Raw genomic sequence first — 19158 nt, forward strand, 5'->3', positions numbered from 1 at the left:
CATGGCTGGAAAGGGGTCCAAGAGGTGGGACCTGGCAGTGTCCCCAGGCTACGTCACCAGGTGCCTTCCCCCTGGTGACATGGGGGACAAGAAACTCCCTACGCCTGGGAAACCCCAGGGCTGATTCGGGGGCTCCAGAATCCCTCACTCCAGCAGTGAGAAGACTCACTGGGACTCCTGACCCTTCACAGACCAGCTCCCACCAGGACACAGAAACAAAGGAGCACCAAGAGTCCCTGGATGGCCCCGCAGGCACTCAGCAAGGCCTCTTCTGCCCACATCCCAACACAGCACCTCCCTGCTCCTGATACCTGCCCGATGATCTGTGCATTCACCACCTTACTGAGACCCATGCCTGAAGCAGGGTGCAGAGGCTCCCCCGCCCCTAGAGCCCTGCCACGCAGATGGAGCTGAGGTGCCCTGTGCAGCATGCTCAACTGCTGAGTGCCTGCAGATGCACATGCCATCCTTCCATGGCCAGAGTGGGAGTGGCGGCCCTGGAGCTGTGCAGTGCACAACCTGAACAGTCATCCATGGCGGCCCCTGCAGGAGATCATGCCCCACCAGAGGCTTCACCCCCAGACAAGTGTCATCCCATGGAGCTCTCAGGAGTGCACATGAGCACACACACATATTCTCAGGAGCTCTGGGCTCTGCCCCATGCCTCTCCCACCTTCGCCCCACCAGCCCAGCCCAGGGGTGGGAGGTGCCCTCTGACCCATGGCTAGTCTGCACTGGCCTCCAGGATGAGGAGAGGCCCACTTAGCCTCCATACCTACAGGCGTGGGAGGGGAAAGGGTGGGGATGGCCTGGCTGCAGACCCTGGGGAACCCTGAGAAGGGGGCAAACCAGTGGGACCTGGTAGGGTGAGGCAAGGGTCAGGCACCCGCTAATCATCAGCAACCACCCCTCAGCCCCCAGTCAGCCAGCACACTGTCCCGGTGAGAAGGGAGTCAGGAGCACAGGCTCCTGACAGCCGAGGCACCCTATTCCATGCCCACTCAAAACACACACAAACACGCATGTGCACATGGCTGGCGTCCCAGCCCCGGGGCCACATGGCAACCCAGGCCTGTGGCAGAGAGCCCTCCCCCTTCACCCCAATCTTCTTTCAGGGACTCCTGCACAAATAATGCCCCCACAGGGGTGCTTTAAAACCACTGGGCCTCTTCAGGGATCAAACATCGTGGGTCTGGGTCTCAGAGACCTTTCTGGGCCCCCCAGGTGACTCCTGAGTGTATCTCAAGGGTGAGTGGGCAGCCACAGGTCAAGCCCATGGCCCTACCTGGACCCCTGCCGGGTGGACTGAGAGGACGAGCTGTGTTCGTCCATGAGAACCATGTTACTCTTCTTGCCCCCACTCTGGTCCCTGCTCATTCCAGCTGATCCCTGGAGTCCAGTGTGTTCTATGGGCTCCAAAATAAGAGCCTGTTCTGTCTACTTTAAGCCCCGACTGAAGCAGGGCACGGACTGTGCTGGGGATGGGGGCACCCATCCCCCTTGGGTGCCCCAGCCCCTGGTCCCTCTGTCACCCTGGTACTCAACGCCCCAGGGCTATAAATGAAGCTCTGTCCAGGAAGCTCCTCTCTGTCCTACTACTTGCTCTGTCCACCAACATTCCCTGATGCTCAGTGGGGCCTCATGACCCCACTGACCCTGCACCCCCGCCCCACCTCGCACATGCCACCTCCCTCCCCCAGCACCTGACAGCAGTGAGGACAGCCCGTACTTTATTCTGTTCAACAGAGCCCCACCCTCTGAGCTCCAGGTCTGTGCTCTGCCTCCAGCTCTGCAGGGAACCTAGGTTTTGGAAGAGGGCCACAGAGCACGGCTGGCCCAGAGAAGGGAACCTTTACGCAGACTATGCAAATACATTCATGAGGGGGGCTGGTGGGCAGGTGAGATGCTGGGGTGTGTAAGGAAGGCCAGGGCCCCCTCCCCACCCGACGAGGCCACCTGCACGGCCTCTCCTTTGCATGCTCGCAGAGCACCGCTCCAGGTCAGTGTGGAGGATGGTACCCCAAGTGCAAGACTGCAGACCAGCGTCCCCCGACCGACAGCAGCACCTGCTGGTGAAAGTGTGGTACTGCAGCCGCCTTGTGACCCGAGGGTGAGAGGGAGGGTTCTCAGGGCTTTGAGTCCGGTGGAGGCTCCAAAAGGATGGAGTCCACTGTAAGGAGACCCTGGCTCTGGGCACGGCCCCGCCCCAGGGTTTCGGTCAGCTGGCTCCTTGTCAGCTGTACTTAGGCCTCAGGTTGGGTCACCTCCTAGGTGAGGCCTCCCCAATCTGCTGGTCTAAAGCAGCCTCATTTCTGTTTCCAGGCAGGCCCGTTGTCACTCAAATCCCCCAACTCATGTCATGTCTGGAATTTCAGCAAGTGTCTTAGTCACCGAGCCCAGACAGGGACCAACAACAAAGCCCAAAGAAATATACACCTAATGGGCCATGCCCTCGGCACTCACTCCCCTCTACCCTTCTCCATACAGGGCCCCCCAGCAAGTCCCCCATGTTTGGTTACTGTGAGAGCCATGTCTGGAGTGGGGGTCTGATTGTGCCAAAGCCGGGAAATGGCCAAGCACTCTGCCCATGGGTCCTGCCAGGAGGGCTGCCCCCAAAGGGACCAGGTGAGCCCGCCAAGGAGGCCGAAGACGAGACTCGCCTGTCCAGGCCTTGCGCGGGAGGCGGGAGAAACCATTCTGTGAGGAATAATGATAAAGCAGTAACTGTGGTAGCAACAGCACATGTACCTTTCTAGCAGGAACCGCGCACATCAGCTCAGTTTTTCATCTCTACGACCTGAGACGCGTGCAGTATTGACAGCTCCACTTTATAGATGAGGAAATAGGCCCAGAAAGGAGGAGTCACTTGCCTGGGGCCACCACAGAGCCCAGGCCCTAACCATGGAACCGCATATTCGTGTTTGTGGCCACAGCCGGGCTGGCACAGAGCCAACGATGACCTCATGGTGAGGTGGGGTGAGGGTGCAGAGCGTTCCAGGGAAGCCCACCTCGGCTGCCCACCAAGCTACAGCTCAGGCCCCAGAAGAGGGGGAAGTGGGAGAAACCGTCTGTGCTGATGGGAGCCAGGCACTGTAGCGGCTAGCTAGGACCCAGTGTGGTTCGAACTTTAACTGACCCACACAAAACTCTGAGGGAGTGCCACTGTCCCACTGTACAGATGAGAAAACTGAGGCACCGAGGGGCAGTCACCTGCTCAAGGCCACACAGCTAGCAGATGTCAGAGCTCATTCCCCACCATGACATTCATCTTCCAGAGGGATGTTCATCTTCCAGAGGGCGAGGGAATATTCTGGAAGAACTCTACCAAGCCCAGTATGAAAACCTGTGATTAGAAAACCCCTACAATGGCAAATATGGACCCGGCAGACCAATGTGATAGTGAGGAGCACGGACAGGCTGCTCTGTCTCACTCCCTGAGTTGACTAAGCGTCCGGAGCCCAACCCTCTGCCAGGCTCAGGGTTACCAGGCCTGCTCAGGGGTGCAGAAAAGAAATGGGCAATCCCTACACCGCAGAGGGATGAGCCCAAGAGAGGGGCATGGGAGAAGGGGAGGGGCGGTGAATGAGCCGGAAGGCAGGCAGGTTGGGGAGGAGGGAGAACTCAGACCACAAAGGTCCTTATGGGGCATGTCCAGGAACCAAGACTTCCTGAGGGTGGAAGGGAACTTCCAGGGTGCTTTCAGCAAGGGAAGGGCATGCTCAAATGGGCCCTTTAGAGGAACCTCAAAACCTGCAGAGAGGCAGGAAAACTGGAGCTGGCTGTCTTCCAGGGAAAGGTCACAGTCAAGGGCACAGATTCTGGAGCTGAGCCACCTGGTTTGAACCCTGGCTCCATCACTTTCCCTGCTTGTCTCAGACAAGTTACTCAGATGCTTTTTTTCTTTGGCTTCAGTATCCTCCTCTGAAAAATGGTGCTAGCAATACACTGCCTCACAGGTGTGGTCACTGGAGACAGTGCCTGGGCCGGCTGTGAAAGGTCATCTTTTCTTTGCTGGTAAGAAGTGGTGGGCTGGCAGTGAGGGGTAGACACGGACATCAGTCTCCAAAGTCAGTTTCTTTAACAGACACATGACTATTGAGATCATCTATTTCATCTGAGGGCTTCCCTGGTGGCTCAGTGGTAAAGAGTATGACAAGGCTGGCTGTATATTGTCTCTCTGCTTATTTAACTTCTATGCAGAGTACATCATGCGAAATGTCGGGCTTAATGAAGCACAAGCTGGAATGAAGATCGCTGGGAGAAATATCAACAACCTCAGATATGCAGATGATACCAGTCTAATGGCAGAAAGTGAAGAGGAACTAAAGAGCCTCTTAATGAGAGTGAAAGAGGAGAGTGGCTTGAAACTCAATGTTCAAAAAACTAAGATCATGGCATCCGGTCCCGTCACTTCATGGCAAATAGAATGGAAAAAAGTGGAAGCAGATATTTTATTTTCTTGGGCTCCAAAGTCACTGTGGATGGTGACTACAGCCATGAAATTTAAAGACTCTTGCTCCTTGGAAGGAAAGCTATGACAAACCTGCTGCGCTGCTGCTGCTAAGTCGCTTCAGTCGTGTCTGACTCTGCGACCCCATAGACGGCAGCCCACCAGGCTCCGCTGTCCCTGGGATTCTCCAGGCAACTGGAGTGGGGTGCCATTTCCTTCTCCAATGTGTGAAAGGGAAAAGTGAAAGTGAAGTCGCTCAGTCGTATCCGACTAGTAGCAACCCCATGGACTGCAGCCCACCAGGCTCCTCTGTCCATGCGATTTTCTAGGCAAGAGTACTGGACTGGCTTGCCAGTGCCTTCTCCGATGACAAACCTAGACTGTATTAAAAAGCAGAGACATCACTTTGTCAACAAAGGTCCATATAATCAAAGCTACGGTTTTCCAGTAGTCACGTACTTATGTGAGAATTGTACCACAAAGAAGGCTGAGCACTGAAGAACTGATGCTTTTGAACTGTGGTGGAAAAGACTCTTGAGAGTCCCTTGGACAGCAGGGAGATCAAACCAGTCAATCCTAAAGAAAACCCACCCTGAATATTCATTGGAAGGACTGATGCTGAAGCTCCAATACTTTGGCCACCTGATGTGAAGAGCCAACTCATGTGAAAAGACCCTGATTCTGGGAAAGATTGAAAGCAGGAGGAGGGGGATGGCAGAGGATGAGATGGTTAGACAGCATCACTGACTCAATGGACATGAATCTGAGCAAACTCTGGGAGACAGTGTAGGACAGGGGAGCCTGGTGGGCTACGGTTCATGGGGTCGCAAAGAGTCGGACACGACTCAATGAGGGAACGAGAAATTTCATCTTTAGTCAGTTTTGGTTAAGTTGTATTTTTCAAAACCTTTGTTCATGTCAGCTGCTAAGTCACTTCAGTCGTGTCCGACTCTGTGTGACCCCATAGACGGCAGCCCACCAGGCTCCCCCGTCCCTGGGATTCTCCAGGCAGGAACACTGGAGTGGGTTGCCATTTCCTTCTCCATCATGTCAGCTAGGTTGTTCAATTACTGGGACAAAATTGTTTATGCCTCATTCTTTCAATGTCTGCAGCACCTGCAGTGGTATTTCCATTTTAGTTCCTAACATTGGTAATCTGTGTTCCTTTCTGCTTGATCAATCTAAGTACGCGGAGTTCTCAATTTTGTTGATGCTTTCCAAGAAACAGTTTTCGATGTTGTTCACTTTCTCTATTGCTTGCTTTCTTGCTCATTAATTATGCTCTCATTGGGACTCCTCCCTTTCTTCCATATGACACTCTGCTCTTGTAGGTTCTTCAGGTCACTCATCTTGAACTTGTCTTCCTTTCCAACAGGAACACCGAAGCTAGAGGTCTCACTCTGAACACTGCTTTGGCTGTATCCTATTAGGTGCATTCTATATGGTGAATTCTTATTTCCACTTTACTTTTCTAATGAAATTCTGTTCAGAAGGAGAGTTAGGAGGTGGAAGCAAAGGGCTGGCCTGGGTGGGGAAGTGAGCAGTGGAAGATGGCTCCCCGTTCCTGGCCTGATCCCCAGGGCAGAAGCCAAGCTCCCCACTGAACTGAAGGAAGGTCTGGAGCGATGTTCTGGCTTGTTCTCGCTCAGCGAGGGGGCTGTCGCTTCTGGGGCGGAGGGTATCGGCCCTGGATACACAGACCTGAAGCCACAGGGGAAGTTTAAGGCTGACAGGTGCTCGGCTTTGCTGCCCAGTGGCGGGGGTTCAAACCAAGGGCTGTCTGAGTGCAAGAACGAGAAAACCAACAAGAGTGGCAAGTGTGAGGAGACAGTGAACTTGGAAAGATACATTTCTGCCTCTGAGCCACACTGGACCAGTCTGAGGCCAACTGAGAAGGGCTGCATGAGGAAGATATGTTCTGCCTTTCCAAGACTTGGTACAAAAATAAAGTAGAATATTTCACTGTTTTCACACTGACTACATATTGAAATGATACTATTTAGAATATAGTTGTCCCTTGGTGTCCATGGGAGGTTGATTCCAGGCATATTCTTTACCGCTGAGCCATTGGGGAAGACCCCAGGAGCCCCCTACAGATACCAGAACTCCAGAGACGCTCAAATCTTTTATATAAAATGATGCAGCCCCAGTCAGCCCTCTGCATCCATGGATACACAGTGCTGATGATATACGAAGTTAAAATATGTTAGGGCTAATTTTTGTCTCTTTATGTTTTTCATGTGGCTCCCATCATAGTCCCAGCAAAGGGAGCTGCTCTAAGCTTCTGCAGGGTCAGAACCTGCCTTTTAACAAGAACCCCTTCGGGAGTTTGGGTGGAGCCCTTCTCAAGCCCTCTAGTCCCACCCCTGGGACAGGCTTCATGTCAAGCCCCCCAGGCAAGAGCAGGTGGCTGGACACAGACATCATCTTCCTTAGACGCCCCAGCTCCTGACTTGGTGAGCTGCTAGGAATGTTCTGTGGTCAGTGTAGCCTCTGGCTGGAGAAGGCGGGCCACCAGCTCCCCTGCCCAGCCAAGTGTCTCTACACACAGATGTAGGCCTGGTTCTTCTAATACATTAAGGGACTGCGTCACATTCCATGTCTGCCCCATCAGAGGCTCCCTGGGGAGGGGTGATCTGCCTTGGTCAAGATGCACCGTGTGCCTGGCATCTTAGGTGCTGACAAAGTCCTCGTGCAGTGAGTGGCTGATCCAGGGGCACATCCTCCCCAGGATGTCCCCTACGTGAAGGAGCAGAACTCATGGGGAGTGACTAGGCGCTCACCTGGGGAGCACCTCTGTGCTCAAGACAGCTGTGCACACACACGCAGGGAAGCCCTGTGCATGGCAGCCGACAAGCAATCTCCCCCAGGAAATTGTCAGCCTGGACCAGGTGTCCCAGGTGGACGCTGGAGGTGGCGTGCGAGCCCCTTCAAGGGCTGGGAACCTGCGGACTCATCGGGGTCACCCGTACTCATGCCCCTCCCCACCCACTGGGTGGACCCCAAGGGGTCTCGTTTAGTAGGTTTCATCTCTGTGTTGGTTTTGGACAGACCACCTGGTCACCCCTTACTTAACCTGACAGTAAAACCACAACAGCCATCACACATCAAAGAGTTAATAGTGACCAGGCGTCGCATCAGGGGCTCCTGTACAGAAGGCACATGTCCCCTCCCCATGGCCCAGTCTGCAGAAGAGGAGGTGGGCCGCAGGGTCCAGAAAGGCCCCAGTAGAGCACTGTGCCCAGGCTCCAGTCTCCATCCAAGGGCTTCCTGGGGAAGCACAGGGCCTCCCCTAGACCACCAAGGCACCCCCTGCAAGACTCCAACTCCGCCCATCAGGCCAGGCTGCCCCATTCTCCCCAGGACGAGGTGGGCCACATCGCACACCCTTGGCTTCAGGGCCAGGACAATTGCCAGGGCCCAAACCTCTCCCACCAGGCCATGCAAAGCCCACACAGTTGTGTCCTTTGGCAAGCAAGGTGAGTCATCAAATTAGAATTAGCCACCAATGTTTGGAAAAAACCACTGAATCCACAGAAAAACCCAGGTTTCCCGTTGTTCTCAGAAACACTGATCTGGCCACACTGGACCACCTATATTTTTTCATGGCAACATGGGTCCCCCAGGACATGACGCATGTGATCCAGTGCCCTCTATGGCCAGTGGATGCCTCGCCCAAGTGCACATCCCTCAGGGTCCTGGAACTTTGAACCTGAGGCCAGCCATGGCCACAGACAGTCATGTTGGGGTTACAGAGCCCCGCTAAGTCCAGATGGAACCCAAGTCCCTTCTTCAGCAGTGATCACACAAGGGACAGCCCCACCCCAACTCACCATGGAGTTCACCCATGGCGGGGTGGAGTAGCCCCAGGCCCTGGCGAACCTGTGGGCTCAGCCCTCTTCCCCACCCTTCTGCCATCAGAGATGGTGCTCCCAAGAGTTGGGTTTCCCCCACTAAGTAGCACCCATGTACTGCAGCCAACATTCCCAGAGCACAAAGGCCTAGAAAGGTGGTGACCAACGGTCCAGTCCTGGCTTGCCCCACCCGAGACACGCCCAGACAAGAGCACGCACAGGGCCTGGAGGCAGAGATGCTCAGACTGCACCTGGGTTGAGAGCTTAGGGCAGCAGGAGGGAGAGGGAGGCCTTGCTGTGCACACAACAGGATAGCGGGACTACACGGGAGTCAGTGACAAGATTTCAGAAGTGCCTTCAGTGGCATCAAGAAAAAGACCCCTTCCACAGCTGGGGCTCCAAGAAACAGGACAGGAGGAGCCGGTCCATTAAGTAGGCTGCCAGGAGGGCGTGGAGGGTCATTATGGCGAGCTGCAGCCCCCAGGCCCACACCATGTGGCACGGTGAGCCACATCTGGGCCAGGCGCCCCCCTGCCTGGGCACCCCCTCCCCTGGCTGCTCTCCTGCAGCTCAGCTGAAATGGAATAAACGAGAGGCAAGTCCAGATGTGCAGAAAACCACTTGTTGGAATAAATCACTTTCCATACGACACAAACTATGTTAAATTACAAACACTGATGCTATTATAAAAATAATGGCACAGCACTTTTTATTTTCTTTAATCAGAAAAATAAGCCCCATGTTTCTGGGAGGGAGACCAGGTATCTGCAGGCCCTGCTCTGGGTGTCAGGACCCCGGAGTGTCAGGGTCTTCACGACCAAGCAGGGAGGAAGGCTTGGGCCTGGAAACCGGGGTGGGGTGGGGTGAGGTGTGGGGGGCGGTGTGTGTGTCTGTGGCCTCCACGAACCAGGTCAGTACTAGAAGTGACCAACACAGCTGGGTGAGACGGGCGCACAGAGCACTGAGCCCTGGTGGCCGATGCTGCTCTTCCACCTGTGCTGGGACTCCAGGGGCAAGGGGTGGACGACCCGAGTGCAGACATGGGTCTGGAAGCAGGGTGGGGGTGCGGCAGAGAAAGCCTTGTAGTGTGAGGCCTGTCCTGACGGGGGACGTCCTGGGGGGCCGGGAGCCAGGAAGCTGTAGGGGACAAGTGGGAGGCTGGGAGCGGACGTTCTGGGAATGGCCTTGGGCCCTGCAGGCTTTCTTGGTCCAAAGCTGGAGGGGCGGGGGGAGACTCTGCCCTCCACCTCACTGCCCGGCCATCGGGGTGGAAACAGACTCCCGAGGGGACCCTCCTTGGCACCAGCAGACCCTACTCAACCATGGATGGCCCTGAGCATCCTTCAAGCCCTCTCTCCACAGCCACAGGACCCCAGAGCTGGACAAACATGACCCTCTGCCAGAGGGCAGGCAAGTAGGGGCCCAGGCCAGGCTCTGGTTGTGCCCACGTTCTGTCTGGTGAGGGGCGTGGGAAATGCACACTGGCCAGATGGAGAGGGGCCCAAGGAGAGCAAGGCCTACAGCTGGCACACCTCCCAAAATCTCACACACAGACACACACTCTCTCTCCATGGACACGCGCACACTTGCAGACCACACGCTGTGTACAGGCACACACAAACTCACTCTCTGAACAGTACACCTGGGCATGGAGCTCCAGCACTGGAGGACACGTGGGCACTTTAGAGGCACAGAGAGATGCTGAAGGACCGCCCCCCCAACCCCAAGCCCTTGGGGGTAGCTGTGTTCCCTCTCCTGGGGGCGTGCATGTCACAACACAGTGGGCACAGACGGAGTGAGCCTGTGGGAGGTGGGAAGGTGCTGAGGTCCTCTCCTCTCTTCCTGGTGCACGGGGGCCTCAGATTGGTGGTGGCCCTGGCGGGGGCTCTCGCCTCTGCTGAGCCTCAGCTTCCAACCACAAGCAGCCCGGCCTATCTGGAGAAGGCCTCTGACCAGTCTGACAACACATCTCAGGCTGCAGGGTGAGGTGGACCTTGGCCCGACTCAGCAGAGCCACACCTGGCGTGGTCTGGGAAAACAGGCATCAGGCTCCAGGGCTCACAGACGGGGCCTGGCGGGCCACTGCAGGGGTGGCGGATCGAGTCCGTCGTGACCTCAGGGGCTGGCAGGGTTGGCCTGGGGCCAGGAGGGAGAGCTGGGGCTGATGGGCCCGCACCAGGTTCAGCAGGGACTGCCGTGGCTGGCTGAGGGGTCCCAGGAGAGGCCGGCGGGGTGGAGCTGGCCGACCCAGGAGTGAGGGGCGCTCAGGTAAGGGGAGTAATGGCTGGGGCTTGCAGGGCTGGCTCGGGCCCAAAAGTGACCGCAGGGGCTGGCAGGGCTGTTCTGGGCCCAAGAGTGGCCGCTTTCGTCGGCAGGGCTGTTCTGGGCCCAAGAGTGGCCGTTTGGGTGGGTGAGGCTGTTCTGGGTCCATGAGTGGCCGCTTCTGTTGGCACGGCTTCCCAGGGCCCAGCAGTGAAGGTTTGGGGGGACCAGGTTGCTCCGGCGCTTCAACTAACTGCTGGGGCTGACTGAGACCAAGCAGTGACCGCCGGGGGCGGCTGGGCTGGCCCAGGAGGGATCTTCGGGGCTGGCATGGGGCTAGGAACGCCCGCCGGGGGCAGCAGCACTGGCCTGAGGGTGAGCTGGTGGGCCGGCGGCGTGGACGCAGCATGAGAAGTGACTGGGGGGGCTGACACCGCTGGCACTGGGCTAGCAGCGACCGAAGAGGTCGGCACCGCTGTCCTGAGGATGCCCTGCTGGGCTGGCCGCGGAAACACGGGCCCACCCATGACCGCACGGGCCAGCAGCGGTGCCAGAGGGCCAGCAGGGACCGGCAGACGTGGCACGGGACCAGGACAGACCGCAGGGGCCGGCAGCGGTGCCACGGGGCCAGGATGGACCGTAGGGGTCGACAGAGGTAACATGGGGCCAGGATGGACCGAAGGGGCCGGCAGCGCTGCCACGGGGCCAGGAGGGAGCGCAGGCGCCGGAAGCGCTGCCTGGGGGCTAGTGCCCAACGTGGTTGGTGGGGCTGAGCTGGGAGTGACCGCTGGGGCCGGCAGGGCTGATCTGGGGCTGGAAGCAGCTGCTGGGGCCGGCAGGGCTGACCTGGGCCCAGAAGTGACCGCCGGGGCTGGCAGGGCTGTCTTGGGCCCAGAAGTGACCGCTGTGGCCAGCTGCGCTGACCCGGGAGTGGCCGCTGGGGCTGGCAGGGCTGCCCGGGGTCCGGGGAAGCCCGACGGGGCTGGCAGCGCTGACACGGGGCTGGGAGTGACCCCTGGGGCTGGCTGGGCTGGAGCTGCTGCTGGCGCTGGGCCGGGCCGTTCTGGTCCCAGTGGTTGGCTGGGAGCGGCCCCCCTTCTGGGGAGCACACCTGCATGGAAGAAAGAGCACGTGTCCACCTGGGCAGGTGTGTCTGTAGACCCCCCATCCATCCCGGGGCCCTGAGACATGCTGCCCCCTCACCAGCATTCCAATCCCCAAGGGAGTTGAAAGTGGAGTGTGAAATACCAAGAAGAACCCCCTCTCTGAACAGAAGGCGCAAACCAGTGAGTCCCTGAAGAGGAAAGCAGCTGCAGTGCTGAGCCGACACCTAGGACAGAACCCTGTGCTCTGGGAGATAAGCCCCTGGCCCCAGTCTCCCTGCCCCATGCCAGTTGGGCTCTGGGTGACAGCAAGGATCACCTCCCACTGAGGGCCCACTCCCAGCAGGGGTGCTCCCTGCGCCTGGACCACCAAACAGAAGTGATGTGACTCCCCCCGTCTTGCAGACACTGCGCTTCGCGTAAGTTTAGCACATGGAGAGCACCAAGCAATGAGCCTGGACCCCACGCATTACAGACACGCTGGACACCCTGTAGTCGGCGGAGCCTGACAGACGCAATGGGGAAACGGGGCCAGCCTATCAGCAGTGCATCCCCCCGCCCCGCCTGAGCCGAGACCACCCGCCCCTGCCCCCAGTTCCTGGCCTGGTGTGGCCTCTCTCTGGCTGTGACCGACCTGAGGTATCTCTTGTCTCTATTCAGGACCCTCAGACTTCCGGCGGACGGGCGCCCCTGGCCCCAGTCCATGTGTGCCCCATACCCCACCCCCGACAACGACGGAGCACGTTGCCAGGGAGGCCCAGCTGCCGACGGGTGGTGTCCAGGTGCTGGTGTGGCCCCAAGGCTGCCCGGGGGCAGAGGGCACAGAGCCTATGGCTCTGAGTGGGAGGGGCCCGGAGCTCACCTGCTTGGTGGGCTGCAGAGGGACCTTCTTCTTCCCTCGGTCACAGGGGGTCTCCAGGTCCTGCTCAGAGCTGCCTGCCTCCAGGGTCTGCCCGTTCTCACTGGGCTCTGCAGATGGGCAGTTTTCTGCCTCCCGGGGCTTCTTGACAAGGCGACGTTCCCACTTCTCCTTCCGCTCGTGTGGCTTCAGGGCCATGTCCTTCTGCGAGGTGATGAAGAACAAAGCCAGTTAATCGGTGGTGACACATGGTTCCGAGTGTTAGCTACTCCACCTGTGACACCACGACAGACTATGCTGTGCCAAAGGTGGGGCCCTGTGCATGCGACAGCACCTACCTGGAGGGGCTGCAGCCCACGCCGCCCTCCACAGCGGGCTGTCAGGCTACCACTCGAAGCTTGCGAAGAAGCCTCCCACCCTGGGAGGGTCATGTGAGCGGAGTGAAGGGAGATGGAGGGACGGGTAGGGCACAGATGGGTCAGATGAGTATGGGTGGGCCTGTCAGGACTGCGGGTTTGGGGAGGATGACTGGGGTGTTTCCCAAGAAGCCCAGCCAGTAATAGGGTGCCCTGATCCTTGGCCCAGTGTGAAGTCTCGACCAAGCTCACAGGAAGCAGGCACTGAGACTGGTGGCTGTGCTGGCCTCTGTGAGACATGGCCCATCCTGGGAGTGGCCCTGGGATTCCCAGTCTGAGAGCCATTACCACAATAGCTGGCCAAAGGCAGAGATGCTGCAACTCTAGTTGCCTCCTCTGCTGGTCTTGAGCCACCTGTGGCTCTATCAGCCCAAATTCCCTGCAGCCTGGCATCCTGACCAGATGGGAGCTGTCCTGGGGAAGCAGTCTCCATCTCAGCCAGATGTGCAGGGCTTCAGCGACTCCAGATCCAGCCCTAGAGCAGTGATGTGGGCCAGTCCTGCTCACAGCTGTACCCAGTGCCCGGAGCTGAGACTGACACACAGTGGGTGTTTAACAAACGTGTGTTACACTGATGCTGACGACAATGTGGTCTCCCATCCCATCAAGCCTCTGCACTGCCTGCACAGCTCCTACTATGCACAGGTCTGGACAACCCGCCGCGCCCCCCCAACACACACAGTCCTGCCCATGTGCCCGGAACCCAGGAGGACCTGGCATTGATATGTACTGAGCAGGTGAGGTGCCTCTTGCTGGCAACCACAGGGAAGCTGGAGGCAGCTCCAGCACCACTGGGCTGCTAAAGAGAGAGAAGGAAATGCAAACAAGGGACTCAGCAAACTCCAAGAGCATCTGTCCAGGGAGGAGGGGAGGAGGAAAGCCTGAATGAGCCCAATGGTGACTTTATCCCACAGCCCTGCAAGAAGTGTCCCCAGGCACTTAAGTGGGTGGCAGAAGGACGAGGTCCTAGTCTGCTCTGGTCCCCTGGACTGGAGGTAGGAAACGGGAGGTGCTGTGCTTGCCGGGTGGGGTCCTCCAACTCAGGGTCTGCAGCCACCTCAAGAAGACTCCCCACGTCCCTCTTCCCACCCAGTGCGCAGGGCCCACACTTCCCAGAATTCACCAGGGGCGCCAATGAGGCCAAGCAAACTGGAGTTGTCCCTCCAGGCACAGAAGCACCCTGACTGCCCTATCCGGTGTGGCCCGTGGCCCAGCCTGGGAGCAACCACATCCAACTGCAGGCTGACTGACCACCCCGCTCCACGGCTGCACACGGCGGTGGTAGCAGATCCCTCCACTCTCCCAGGCCCAAACCCACGGGCATGCAGACCTGGAGCTCGAGCAGGATGTGGGGAGTGAAATGCCATCCACAGCCTCTCAAGAGGAAGCATGTCGCACCCTGTGATGCCTGCCCCCTCACCAAGCACTGGCACGCTCACCTTCCTGCACACCCCTGCCCCATCCTCAATGTCAACTCAGGGGTACCAGGATGAGAGAGGAATGCTCTCCCAGTGGGGATGGGGGCTCCTAAAGGTCAGCTGAGCTGTGGGGCCACAGGTGGGGAACTTGTCCTGGGACATTCGTGAGGTCAGACACCATGCCACGCAGCAGTCCTGCCAGCCTGGAACTCAGGTCCCCACTGATGACTTGCCAGGCCCACAGCTGTGGATCTGACCAAAGTTCCACAGGCAGATTCTGCCTGAGCAGCAAGGGGGACCCCGACTTGCTGGGTGCACAATATCCCCTTTCCCACACTCACACTCTATCAAACCCCAGAGATACACACAGGTCACCTGTACTTTTGTAGCCACCTCTGGTACCCCCCAGGGCACCAGCTTGTCTCAGTCAGAAGGGGCCACTCCCCACCTCATGCCCTGCCGACAAGAGTCCCTGCTGATCCCAGGACTTCCCGCGCCTGCCCCTCCCATAGGAATCAGGCCAACTCATTACAGTGGCAGTGAGCGACGACTGTATGCCACCTCAGCTCCAGGCACCTGGGGTCAGATCAGGAGGGAGCCGGCCTGATGGGCCGTCATGAGTTGTCATGACTCCCAAAAGGAGAGAAGGCTAATGCAGACAAGGAAGTGGAAGGGAAGGAGCCGCTTCAGAGGTGCATGCCTGTCTCCTGGGGACGGGAGGGAGGCCAAGAGGGAGGCTCTGACGTCTGAGAGCAGTCAGCAGCTGGCCCTACACATGGCCACGGGCTTCCCTGGAGAACAACACTGAGGCTGTGCCTCCAATGACAGAAAGCATTGGTGAACACCAACGGCTCGCTTCCCACACGCAGAGTACTCAATACATATGGACTCCTGCTGTGCCCATGACATATGAATGCCAACCCCTTTACAGATGGAGGCCAAGGCCCAGAGAAGTCCAGAGTAATTCCTGGTCACGCAACTGTTCCCAATCAGGCCCTGGAAAGCAGCAAGGCCCCCGGAACCGCCACCTGTCCACCAACGCCAGGCTGCAGAACCTCAGAACCTCACTGACCATCCATGGGTCCCCGCCTCCCCCCAGCCTCCTATCCAAAGGTGGAAAAGGCCATAACCCCACTCAGAAGGCTTCCTCAGGGGAGGGCGGGGCTTTTGTCCCATGTAGGTCTTCGGCAGATGGGACTGGGCTGGCCCACGTGCAGGGAGCCAGCCGCCTGCCACACTCAGTCTACAGATGGAAATGCAGGCTTGTTCACACACCCTCTCGTCTGACCGAGCACCTGCAGCCAGGCTGACGTGGCACTCGCTAACACAGGAGGCACGGGCAGACACCACCTAAAGGGCCCACAGACATAAGGAGACAGGGTTTTGAGGCCTCTCGCCCCACCCCCACACACAGGCGTTCACATGCACACCCAGACCCCGCAGCCTGGACGGGAGGCTGGGGCGGAGTCCCCACGCAGGACGTTGCAGCTGCGCTGATCGGGCCCCTGGGCACAATCTGCCACCCCTTGGAGCTCCGCCCCTACCCAACACGGGCACTGTGACTTTCTTGTCGCCACAGAAAGTGGCACGCTTTCTCTCCCCACCTTCCCGTGCACCACTTCATTCTGGAAAGAGTAAGCCTCCTGCCCCGTGTGGCCTGATCCTGAGCTGCGCACCTCATGCGTCACTGTGGGCTGAGCTCTCACAGGGAGGAAGGAGCAAGCACCCACCTCAGGGCCTTCTTAGGGCCATCCAAGGCCACTTTCAACCTACATGGCCAAAGTCACAAAGGCTGTTTCTGGTCCAGGGGATAACCTCTGAGCTCTCACGTCTGAGCCCCAGAAAGAAAACAGGGCTGCCTGTGACACAAGTCTGAGCAAAGGGAGAGAAATGTGGACGGTCCAGCACTAACCATGAAATCTGCAGGGGCAACCTGCCCTAAAGGGTCACATGCAGGGGGGTAGGGACCTGTCTTTCTGACAAGCATTTGTGAACCAAGGAGACAAAATGGGCTGGACAGACAGGGAAGGGAAGCAAGCGTGGGGATGACTTATGTGGTGGGAGCTGCGGATAGAACCTCCTCCGGAACCCCACCCACTCCGGGCCGGGACCCCTCCTTCCCCCCTCAACTAGCCCCAGCCCCTCTGCAGGTTCTGGAAGGGCTGCAGGAAAACTCTAGGCCATCTCTCCAAACACACTGCATCGTTCACATGGTAAAACTGACTCATCTGTCAACCATAAATTGTTCTATCTTGTCACTTTTTCTATTATTTTCCTTTAAAAAACAACAACTAGACTGTCAGAAAACTTGAAACACCAGCGCCTCTCTTGCCTGGACTGGACTCAGTCCAGCTCCATCCCGGCCACCGCTCACAGTGGCATGTGGGGCCCCAGGACAGGACCTTCTGTGTCTCGAAGGAGTGGGGGAGCAGGAAAGCCACCTGCCCTGGCCAAGCTGCCATGTGCCCAGCATGGGCCCTGTGCAGACAGAGGCTCCCCGGCTTTCACAGGCAGGAGGCCTCGTGCCACACACGTCCTGGCTCCAAGAGAGGCCCACAGCATTTCCCACCTGAAGGTTCGAGAAGATGAACTCTAAGCCAACAGCCCCGCCAGTTTCCTCTCCTGGAAGGAAACTCGCCATCTCAGCAGAATTTCTCTGGAGCAGGGCTCACTGGGGTCCAGATGCCGCTCCCATAGCGAGTCACTGCCCTGAGAACACTCCCAGAGCTCCCCAGGCTTCTGTTCTGTGCGTGCAGCTGGTGAGCACGAGCCAGCCCTGCCCCTGGGGCCCAAGGCTGGGGCTGCCCTCGCCTGTGAGGCCACTCCGGTGGTGGTGGGGGGGAAGGGTTGTCTGGCCCCTTTAAAAGGCTCAGCCATGCCTGGGCACATGCAGGGTCACTGCCCTGCCAGCCTCAATTTCCTCATCTGGAGATTGGAGCGGCAGCTGTGCCCAGGCCTGCGGGGGTTTTAGCCACAGCTGCTTCTGGAGCCACACTGCAGGCCCACAATGATGCTACAAGTGCTCCCAAGTACAAAGGGGGCAATGAGGCACTGCCAAATTGTGATGATGCAGGGTGAGCTAGGACGAACTCCAGTGCTCCAGGGTCTGCAGTTATGTCCACCAGCAACCCAGGAACCTCCAGCCAGCTCTGGGAGTGGCCAACTCTTGCCATCACCAGAGGTGACAAGTGAGGTAACCCAAGAGGGGTGTCCAGGTAGCCCTCAGTCAGCATGGAGCCTCCAGGCCACACATGGGCAGATGTGGCCGTGCAGACCCTGGAACCCTCGCCCGCACGCAGGGGGCTCAGAGCAGGTGCTGCTGGGCATGGAGGTGCACAATCCCTGGCTGCCTAAGGCAATGGCCCAGCAGTGAAGCCCCCGAGTGACCAGGCCCTTGGACCCTCCCGGGACAACTGGGGTAGGGGGAGAGCTGCTATAAAATCACAGATTAGATTTTCCTGTAGCAATTTCTTGTGACTATTTTAACTCCCCTAAACATTAATACTATGCAGCACCAATAAAATTTCAAACTGTGCTTCAGTAAACCAACCATGGAGAGATAAAAGTAATTAAAACTGGCAAACACAGACTCAGAATTGTTCCCCTCACTGGGGGCTGAGGCTGCTTGCTCCCACGTGGGTCAGGCCCTTCCAGGCCGCAGACTCTGCAGGCAAAGGCATGGCCACCTCTCTCCAACTGGCAGGAGCCCCCTTCCACACTGTCAACCACACTGGGTTCTGTTCCCCAATACCTGAGCCCCAACCCCACAGAGCTCACCCCTCCTCACCAAACTTGGGCAGCTCTCGCTGCCCCCTCAGCAGGGCGAGAGTGCAGATGGCCCCAGTGGACAGCCCACCTGAGACCTCACCACTGCCTCCCACCCCACCTGCCCCTTCACTTCCTGGAGAGAGGCCTTGTGGGATGGCCTGGGACAGGGCCAGTGGGCTGTGGGGTGGCTGAGGTTGCCTGTCTCCCAGAACCTCCTGGACTCGAGGGCCCCAGCAGTGCTCCCTGACTCCTGTTTCAGGCACCTGCTCTCTGTGGTTCCAGGAGTTCAGGTCAAATCCCACCTGCCTGCAGTCTGAGTGTGGGCCCTACCCATTCTACCTTCAGAGCCTCACCCCCGGCTCACCTGGCAGGCTGTCATCTCCCATCAGAGCTTATCTGCCCCAGGGCCTTGGCCCAGCTGCTTCCTTTGCCCTGCATGCGCATGGCTCACTGCCCCTCACCTGCAAGTGTTGGCTCAACAATCCCCCACCCGCTTACCTCAGGAAACTCGAAGCCCCTCCACCCTGCTCCTCTAGGCTGTGGTTCACACCCTGGGGCAGAGACTCCACATGCAGGCGCTTCCTCCCAGTGACTGGGGGAGCCAGTGGCTTACTGCCAGGGTCTTTTCCCAGGAGGTATCCCCTCCCCTCCCCCCAGCCAGAAAGCAGGTAGCTGCTGCACTGCCCACCAGCATCCGACACCCCCAACCCCCAAGTGACCAACTCTCCATGTCTGCCTGGGACTAAGAGGGTTCTGGGGACATGGGACTGAAGTGCCAAAGTCAGGGAAGTCCTAAAGAGACAGGGAAGGAAGGCCCTGTGAACCACGACAAGAGGCTCTGCCTCCATTTAGACAGGCTTTGCTAGAGGCCCTCCCTGCCCACACAGAGGGCTGGGGGCCAGATGGGGGACTGAGAAAGTCCTCCGCCTGCCCTAACCCCTGCCCCGGGCCCTGCTCCAGGTGCAGGAAGGCCACAGGCACCTTGGCCCCTGGCCCGGGACCTGTCTGGGCTCAGGCGCTGAACTGGG

The 19158-nt window shown here is 58.4% G+C and overlaps 1 protein-coding gene across 31 annotated transcripts in view; it reads right to left on the reverse strand.

Annotated features, from left to right (window-relative positions):
* FBRSL1 (fibrosin like 1) overlaps nucleotides 1-19158 on the reverse strand; it is an 83486-nt gene that overhangs the window by 54623 nt on the left and 9705 nt on the right. For 30 of the 31 annotated variants that reach the window (XM_088828087.1, XM_055404288.2, XM_055404313.2 and 27 more), the window contains exon 2: nucleotides 12532-12732. In XM_088828087.1, coding sequence (XP_088684213.1) covers nucleotides 12532-12732 — 201 coding nt within the window. Of the gene's footprint in view, nucleotides 1-8890; nucleotides 11678-12531; nucleotides 12733-19158 lie in introns of those variants that run through there. The other variant, XM_088828089.1, reaches the window with a different exon arrangement.

The sequence above is a fragment of the Moschus berezovskii genome, chromosome 19 (genome assembly GCF_049115385.1).
Source record: "Moschus berezovskii isolate FMDL1 chromosome 19, NW_MosBer_1.0, whole genome shotgun sequence".
NCBI lineage: Eukaryota > Metazoa > Chordata > Mammalia > Artiodactyla > Moschidae > Moschus > Moschus berezovskii.